Source organism: Palaemon carinicauda, chromosome 1, assembly GCF_036898095.1.
Source record: "Palaemon carinicauda isolate YSFRI2023 chromosome 1, ASM3689809v2, whole genome shotgun sequence".
NCBI classification, from domain to species: Eukaryota; Metazoa; Arthropoda; class Malacostraca; order Decapoda; family Palaemonidae; genus Palaemon; species Palaemon carinicauda.
The window spans coordinates 311,337,612-311,347,611 of NC_090725.1; the positions used below are offsets into that span (position 1 = coordinate 311,337,612).

The 10,000-nt window shown below is 35.1% G+C and overlaps 1 protein-coding gene across 1 annotated transcript in view; it reads right to left on the minus strand.

The window, feature by feature from the left end:
- Positions 1-10,000, minus strand: part of LOC137640317 (protein fem-1 homolog A-like) — a 20,778-nt gene that overhangs the window by 214 nt on the left and 10,564 nt on the right. The window contains exons 2-6 of the mRNA XM_068372953.1: positions 3,527-3,686; positions 2,504-2,608; positions 1,867-2,085; positions 1,191-1,377; positions 1-840 (exon numbers count right to left, since the gene is read on the minus strand). The exon at positions 1-840 is cut by the window's left edge and continues 214 nt beyond it. Coding sequence (XP_068229054.1) covers positions 1-840; positions 1,191-1,377; positions 1,867-2,085; positions 2,504-2,608; positions 3,527-3,686 — 1,511 coding nt within the window. The remainder of the gene's footprint in view (positions 841-1,190; positions 1,378-1,866; positions 2,086-2,503; positions 2,609-3,526; positions 3,687-10,000) is intronic.

Sequence of the window (10,000 nt, forward strand, 5' to 3'; positions counted from 1 at the left end):
AATGTGTCAATTATCTCTTTGGAGGATTTTCCACTCTTTGCGAGTGAGTGGAGAGGCGTATTTCCACTGTGATCTTTGACGTTAGGATCTGCACCGTTTTCAATCAGAGAATTGACAACATCCAGATTGGGAAATCCATCGACCTCGAAGAAGAGACCATCTAGACAGAAGCCTTTAGAGCAAGCCATGTGGAGGAGAGTTCTGCCTTTGATATCTCTAGGTTTTAATCTGGCCAACTTTTGTATTCTACTGTTTCCCAATTGTACCTCGTCAGCCAAAAGTACAGATTTGGCTTTTGTTAGCAAAAATGTTAAATGCATTGCCATAGGTAGAGCGCTCTTCATATGTATGACATGTGCTAAGTAAGAACTCATTTCATTTTGATGGGAGATAGCTGCTTTGATTTCTCCTATGCACATGTCAAACAGACGTAGGAAACTCTCAAAATGCATTGATAAGGGAATCAAATCCTCCTTTCCAGAAAGTTCATAGTCAATCAAATCAGAAAATACTTCAGTCAATGACAGAAGGAAATATATTCGCTTTGGGTCTAAAGCTTTTAGCTTCTTATCAATCATATTAAGAGTGTGCATCCACAACTCGATGGATAGACTAAACACTCCGTCCATTGAATATTCAGTCCCCAATATAAGAAGATGGGAACTTGTATCATTATGTTCAAGTCCCAACACTCTTGCTTTCACCAACAACGACTGCACATCTAGTTCCTCAATATTATCCTTTATTTCCTCTAATTCTTCCTCAGTTTCGACTTCCTTGTACCTTAAAAAAGACGGAAAACTTTCAGTTTCCTGCCTGTTCGAAGGTCCATTGGCAACTCTGAAAATAGAGCCGATAGTAAAAGCACTTCAGTTTTGAGAGATTTATTTCATGTGAATACACAGATACTACTGTTCTTTTATAAAGGTGTTGGATATCATACACTGAAATACAAAATAAAAAACCTAAAATCTACTTATAAAAAGTAGTTTTGAGGTACATTGTTGTCATTAGCAAATCGTGAGAAAATATTAAGTGGATTCCAAATATTTTTGGAATGACTTAAAATAATTAAACTTCAAAGTAATTACGTAGATAGAGTTCAATCCTGAGGTCTCTTATTAACCCAGCATTTTAAGCATTAACATTTCCGATAAATATATATTTAGATGATAACAATTCAGACTTACCTCTCACGCATTGCTAGTCTCCAGTATTTCATAGCACTGTCTATATATCTATTTTTGTCAAAAAGTGCCGCCCCTAGGACCTGGTAGACATTGATTCTGTCTTCGGCTGCCAAAGCCATTTGACCAAATAAATATTCCACTACCTGTATATGGCCGCCAGAGGCTGCAGCAAGTAAAGGCGTTATTCCTGGAAGGAAATCAGGGGGTATATTATTATTGTATAGTCGCTGCAAAGATTCCGAGCTAAATAAACCCCACTCTCTGATGACGTCTCAGCCAATCAGGATGTCTCATTCGTTAGCAGTGATCACAATACATCCCTCTTACAAATTTTAAGCTGTTAACGCGGGAGACAATATAATTGGCTTTGACGTCATCAGTGGGTGGGGCTTACTTCACCCAGAATCTCTGCAGCGACTATAATGCTATTTACTTGCATGTATAGTTATGCTTTTAGGTACTCAAATGATCATACTTTTAGACAAAACATAGAATGTTATGATTTTTAAGGATTAAGAAAATTATAAATAATAGAGCAAATAGCTAGGAATATTCATAAAGATTATATATAGCATACGAGATAAGCCCTTCGGTAAAGACAATTCAAGCTGTTATTGTTAAGTGACCGCCCTATAACTCCCAACCTACAAGCAGTAACTGAACACTGGGTTTTTACCTGAACTATCAGCATCCATATTGGCACGATTATCGAGCAAAATTTTGACCAACTCAAGGTGTCCTAACTCTGCACATTTGTACAGTGTAGTTTTTCCATCATGATTCTTTTTGTTCACATCAGCTCCAATACTTATGAGGTACTTCACTACTTGTATATGACCACGAATAGCTGCAGCCATCATACAGGTACCCCCTAACCTATCAATAATTTCAATATCTAGAAAGAAAATAAATAAATCAATATAAATTGGATGATTGAGATGAGATAAGGAATAGGCAAATCGTAGAATAACTAATCTAAACTAACAATTGTTCAAGTTATTACAAAATATTTATTTTTAGAGTTGGTGATCTGCCTTTAGAGCAAGCCATGAGGAGGAGAGTTCTGCCTTCGATATCTCTAGGTTTTAATCTGGCCAACTTTTGTACTCGACTGCTTCCCAATTGTACCCAATCTGATGATTGAGATGAGATGAGAAATAGTCAAATCATAGTATAACTAATGGAAACTAACAATTGTTCAAGTTATTACAAAATATTTTTAGAGCTTGGTAATCAGCCTAATTAAGTATTAATGGAAACAATTGTATTTCAATCCATTCACCTTCTCAAGACCAGAGTGTAAAGGAACTTACCTGCCCCATGTTCTACCAGAAGTTTGGTAATGGCGGTACATCCCAGCTGACATGCTGCATTAACCGGAGTCGAGCTCAATTCGTGTACGACATTAACTTGAGCCCCTTTGAACAAGAGATATTTAACAAGCACTATGTTTCCGCTTTTAACTGCACACCACAATGGACGCATCCCTTCCACATACTTGCCATGGAGGAAAACTGTAAGGAAAAAGAGTTATTCCAGCCCCAATGTGTTTTTTTGCCCCTGAATTTACTGAGCCCCATTATTATTATTATTACTTACTAAGCTACAACCCTAGTTGAAAAAGCAGGATGCTATAAGCCCAGGGGCCCCAACAGGGTAAATAGTCCAATGAGTAAAAGAAACAAGGAAAAATAAAATATTTTAAGAACTGTAACATTAATATAGATATATCCTATACAAACTATAAAAGTTTTAACAAAATAAGAGGAAGAGAAATTAGATAGAATAGTGTGCCCGAGCGTAACCTCAAGCAAGATAACTCTAACCCAAGACAGTGGAAGACCATGGTACAGAGGCTATGGCGCTACCCAAGAAACAATAGTTTAATTCTGGAGTGTCCTTCTCCTAGAAGAGCTGCTTACCATAGCTAAAGAATCTCTTCTACCCTTACCACGAGGAAAGTAGCCACTGAACAAATGCAGTAGTTAACCTCTTGAAAGAAGAATTGTATGAAAATTTGTGTTGTCAAGTGTATGAGGAAAGAATAGGCCAGACTATTCTGTGTATGTGTAGGCAAAGATGAAATAAGCCGTAACCAGAGAGAGGGATCCAATATAGTACTTCCTGGTCAGTCAAAGGACTCAATAACTCAATAACGCAAGAGGCTATGACACTGCCCAGGGATTTCTGAATGTTGATAAATTAGGAGAGAAATCACAGTAGGACTTGCTGCACGTTGAATGAGAGAAACAGCAATGCACTACACTCTCTGTCCATGAAAAAGAGAAATGATAAAAGTGCAGTTATTATCATTTACAGAATTATATATCTCTTACCCATGCCATGCTCTTCAATATCTGCATTCAGTACTTCAACGAGGTACCTAGTACAGTCGACGTGCCCATAGGTAGATGCCATAACCAAAGGTCCATGGCATTCGTTCATGGAATTTCTAGTGCAAAAAGAGGCTTGACTGCGGTTGTCCTCTGAAATCCTCTGAAATTAATTGTTTGTTACACTAATTAGATTGAAATCAAGGCATAAGAAATATTAATAAATGATAATAATATCAATGACAATAATGAAATAATAATAGCAATGACAATAATGAAATAATAATGATAAATGATATTTATAATAATAATAATAATAATAATAATAATAATAATAATAATAATAACAATTATAATTATAATAATTACAATAACAAAAGTGAAATAATAATGATAATAATAATAATAATAATAATAATAAATGCTATAAAAATTATATTAAAAATAATGATAATAATAACAATATTAAGGATAATGATAATAGTAATAATACTACTAATAATAATAAAATTAATAATGGTAATAATAATAATAAAAATAATAAAAATAATAGAAATAATAATAATAATAATAATAATAATAATAATAATAATAATAATAATAATAATAATAATAATAATAATAATAATAATGATAATAATAATAATAATAAAACTAACAATAATAATAATAATAATAATAATAATAATAATAAGAAGAAGAAGAAGAAGAAGAAGAAGAAGAAGAAGAAGAAGAAGAAGAAGGAGAAGAATTGTGAAGATAGATTCAACCATTAAGTGTGGCTTCCTTCTTTAATTCGATTCAATTTAAGGATATTCGTGAATCGTTCAAACAAAAGAAAATTATCAGAAGGACTTCTACTTCTGTCTTATGGATATAATTTCCTTATTATTCATTGCAATTATTTTTTTTGTAAATATTCTACTTCTGTCTTATGAATATAATTTCCTTATTATTCATTGCAATTATTTTTTTTGTAAATATGCTTTATAACATTTGCCTTTGTTCTGACTTTGCTGCAAATTGCAGCAAATGTTTTTATGTTGAACAGGCTGACATAATTTTTTTTTATAGTTTATATATGACTTTTCTGATTTTACGTTGCTACTGTTTTTAGAATGATTTATTGTTAATTTGTTCTCGTCATTTATTTATTTCCTTATTTTCTTTCCTGACTGGGCTATTAATCCCTGCTGGAGCCCTTGGACTTATAGCATCTTGCTTTTCAACTAGGGTTATAGCTTGGTTAATAATAATAATAATAATAATAATAGTAATAATAATTATAATAATAATCCGTTGTATTCAAATCTAATTTACTCTCAACCACATATATCCAGGTATGCATGTATTCTAACGCTCTTTTCTTCTTTTGTCATCATCAACGTCATCTCCTAAGCCCATTGATGCAAGGGGCCTCGGTTAGATTTCGTCAGTCGTCTCTATCCTGAGCTTTTAAATCAATACTTTCCATTCATCATCTCCTACTTCATGCTTCGTAGTCCTCAGCCATGTAGGCCTGGGTGTTCAAAGTCTTCTGGCGTCTTGTGGAGCCCAGTTGAATGTTTGGTGAACTATTCTCTTTTGGGTAGTGCGAAGAGCATGCCCAAATCATCTCCATCTACCCCTCACCATGATCTCATCCATATATGGCACTCTAGTAATCTATTAAAGTTTCATTTCAAATCTTATCCCTCCATTTAACTCTCAATATCCTTCTGAGGGCTTTGTTCTCAAATCTACAAAATCTGTTGGATAATGTTTTTCATCGCCATCACGAATCATATCCACACGGTGACACCAATCTCACTAAACCGATATATAGACTGATATTTATATGTAATTTCAGGCGATTTGTTATCCAAATTTTACTTAACCTAGCCATTGTCCGATTTTCTTATATATATATATATATATATATATATATATATATATATATATATATATATATATATATATATATATATATATATATATATTTACGTATATATATATATATATATATATATATATATATATATATATATATATATATATATATATGTGTGTGTGTGTGTGTGTGTGTGTGTGTGTGGATCTTGTCAAGATCAGTGACCTCAACATTTCCATGTCAAGAATAGTGAACCCAATTTTCACATATAAAGAATGACACTCAGTGATGGTTGTGTTCCCTAATCTTGACACGATCCATATATATATATATATATATATATATATATATATATATATATATATATATATATATATATGTATATATATATATATATATATATATATATATATATATATATATATATATATATATATATATATATATATATGTATATATATATATATATATATATATATATATATATATATATATATATATATATGTATGTATATATATACATATTCTTTTCAAGATGTTCTTTTGTTTAAATACAAGCATTCTCTGCGTGCAATAAATGCCAAGAAACAGAAAACTGTGAGAAATGATTCTGGATTTAATTATTGAAGAAAATTCACCGATGTATATCAGAACCTTAGTTCTAAATTGGAAAAAGGGGTGTTGAATAGCTGGCTTAAATCGATGCCTGAGGAATGGCAATAGATGTTTCTTATTTAAACTTTGCTTGCTTGCTAGAGAGAGAGAGAGAGAGAGAGAGAGAGAGAGAGAGAGAGAGAGAGAGAGAGAGAGAGAGAGAGAGAGAGATCTTCTGCTTCCCTACTCTGGCATTTTCATGATTTCATGTAAATGTATTGCTCGCTTTCACCCGCAGTATGGATAGGTCTTACATTTCACATAATTTATTACGCAATACATCAATGTTCTGAAACTCTGTCTGGCAAAAGAACCCTGGTATTGTTTTCTTGATTTACTCTCATTTTTCTTAATTCCTGAACCAAAAATTCCACATCTTATTCTGTTTTTCATTATCATCATCTCCTCCTACGTCCATTGACGCAAAGAGCCTCAGGTAGATTTCGCCAGTCGTATCTATCTTGAGCTTTTAAATCAATACTTCATTTATCATCTACTCCACACTTCAGTCCTCAACCATGTAGGCTTGGATCCTCCAACTCTTCTAGTGCCTTCTGGAGCCCAGCTGAAAGTTGGGTGACCTAATCTCTCTTGGGGAGTGCGAAGGATATGTCCAAACCATCACCACCATGATCTCATCCACATATGGCACTTGAGTAATCTCATGTCTACTTCTTATTATTCCCTATCGACTCCTTCATGGCAATCCAGGCGTTATCTCCACGTTGCCAAATGTCCTTCTTTGGAGAGTTTAAAGTCCTACCGCTCCCGTTTACCCCTTTTAATCCCTGCGTCCGAATTTCTCCTGGGGCAGTATGAGACCTTTTTGGGGATTATCCCATACTACTGAGTTTCCGCATTTTCTAATCAATTTGTATTTTTGTTAATTTATCTACCAATACTCACAAATTCCATCTCGTTGAGGCTCTGCCATTTGTTGATATATATATATATATATATATATATATATATATATATATATATATATATATATATATATATATATATATATATACTACACAGTGCATATATATATATATGATAAATTTTGCACATTTTTACGTGTTTTTCATATTCAAATAAGCCATATATATTTTTGATACATTAATGTCTGGATTCTCTTAACGACCTCGGGATCAGAGCCCCAGGCGAAATCACACAAAGACAAGAGCTTGGCTCCGGCCGGGAATCGAACCCTGGTCGGCAAGCCTGTATAGACAGTGACTAAGCCACTTGGCCACGAAGAAGGATAAAAGTCAATGACAATTCTTCTGTACTTATACCTGTCGAATTCAGGTATTTTGTACTTAGAATTGAAATCAACCCATCCTCACCATCGTAGCTAATTGGTAGTTTGTTACTTGGCATTCAATTAATGATAAATTTTGCACATTTTTACGTGTTTTTCATATTCAAATAAGCCATATATATTTTTGATACATTAATGTCTGGATTCTCTTAACGACCTCGGGATCAGAGCCCCAGGCGAAATCACACAAAGACAAGAGCTTGGCTCTGGCCGGGAATCGAACCCTGGTCGGCAAGCCTGTATAGACAGTGACTAAGCCACTTGGCCACGAAGAAGGATAAAAGTCAATGACAATTCTTCTGTACTTATACCTGTCGAATTCAGGTATTTTGTACTTAGAATTGAAATCAACCCATCCTCACCATCGTAGCTAATTGGTAGTTTGTTACTTGGCATTCAATTAATGATAAATTTTGCACATTTTTACGTGTTTTTCATATTCAAATAAGCCATATATATTTTTGATACATTAATGTCTGGATTCTCTTAACGACCTCGGGATCAGAGCCCCAGGCGAAATCACACAAAGACAAGAGCTTGGCTCCGGCCGGGAATCGAACCCTGGTCGGCAAGCCTGTATAGACAGTGACTAAGCCACTTGGCCACGAAGAAGGATAAAAGTCAATGACAATTCTTCTGTACTTATACCTGTCGAATTCAGGTATTTTGTACTTAGAATTGAAATCAACCCATCCTCACCATCGTAGCTAATTGGTAGTTTGTTACTTGGCATTCAATTAATGATAAATTTTGCACATTTTTACGTGTTTTTCATATTCAAATAAGCCATATATATTTTTGATACATTAATGTCTGGATTCTCTTAACGACCTCGGGATCAGAGCCCCAGGCGAAATCACACAAAGACAAGAGCTTGGCTCCGGCCGGGAATCGAACCCTGGTCGGAGCCAAGCTCTTGTCTTTGTGTGATCTCGCCTGGGGCTCTGATCCCGAGGTCGTTAAGAGAATCCAGACATTAATGTATCAAAAATATATATGGCTTATTTGAATATGAAAAACACGTAAAAATGTGCAAAATTTATCATTAATTGAATGCCAAGTAACAAACTACCAATTAGCTACGATGGTGAGGATGGGTTGATTTCAATTCTAAGTACAAAATACCTGAATTCGACAGGTATAAGTACAGAAGAATTGTCATTGACTTTTATCCTTCTTCGTGGCCAAGTGGCTTAGTCACTGTCTATACAGGCTTGCCGACCAGGGTTCGATTCCCGGCCGGAGCCAAGCTCTTGTCTTTGTGTGATTTCGCCTGGGGCTCTGATCCCGAGGTCGTTAAGAGAATCCAGACATTAATGTATCAAAAATATATATGGCTTATTTGAATATGAAAAACACGTAAAAATGTGCAAAATTTATCATTAATTGAATGCCAAGTAACAAACTACCAATTAGCTACGATGGTGAGGATGGGTTGATTTCAATTCTAAGTACAAAATACCTGAATTCGACAGGTATAAGTACAGAAGAATTGTCATTGACTTTTATCCTTCTTCGTGGCCAAGTGGCTTAGTCACTGTCTATACAGGCTTGCCGACCAGGGTTCGATTCCCGGCCGGAGCCAAGCTCTTGTCTTTGTGTGATTTCGCCTGGGGCTCTGATCCCGAGGTCGTTAAGAGAATCCAGACATTAATGTATCAAAAATATATATGGCTTATTTGAATATGAAAAACACGTAAAAATGTGCAAAATTTATCATTAATTGAATGCCAAGTAACAAACTACCAATTAGCTACGATGGTGAGGATGGGTTGATTTCAATTCTAAGTACAAAATACCTGAATTCGACAGGTATAAGTACAGAAGAATTGTCATTGACTTTTATCCTTCTTCGTGGCCAAGTGGCTTAGTCACTGTCTATACAGGCTTGCCGACCAGGGTTCGATTCCCGGCCGGAGCCAAGCTCTTGTCTTTGTGTGATTTCGCCTGGGGCTCTGATCCCGAGGTCGTTAAGAGAATCCAGACATTAATGTATCAAAAATATATATGGCTTATTTGAATATGAAAAACACGTAAAAATGTGCAAAATTTATCATTAATTGAATGCCAAGTAACAAACTACCAATTAGCTACGATGGTGAGGATGGGTTGATTTCAATTCTAAGTACAAAATACCTGAATTCGACAGGTATAAGTACAGAAGAATTGTCATTGACTTTTATCCTTCTTCGTGGCCAAGTGGCTTAGTCACTGTCTATACAGGCTTGCCGACCAGGGTTCGATTCCCGGCCGGAGCCAAGCTCTTGTCTTTGTGTGATTTCGCCTGGGGCTCTGATCCCGAGGTCGTTAAGAGAATCCAGACATTAATGTATCAAAAATATATATGGCTTATTTGAATATGAAAAACACGTAAAAATGTGCAAAATTTATCATTAATTGAATGCCAAGTAACAAACTACCAATTAGCTACGATGGTGAGGATGGGTTGATTTCAATTCTAAGTACAAAATACCTGAATTCGACAGGTATAAGTACAGAAGAATTGTCATTGACTTTTATCCTTCTTCGTGGCCAAGTGGCTTAGTCACTGTCTATACAGGCTTGCCGACCAGGGTTCGATTCCCGGCCGGAGCCAAGCTCTTGTCTTTGTGTGATTTCGCCTGGGGCTCTGATCCCGAGGTCG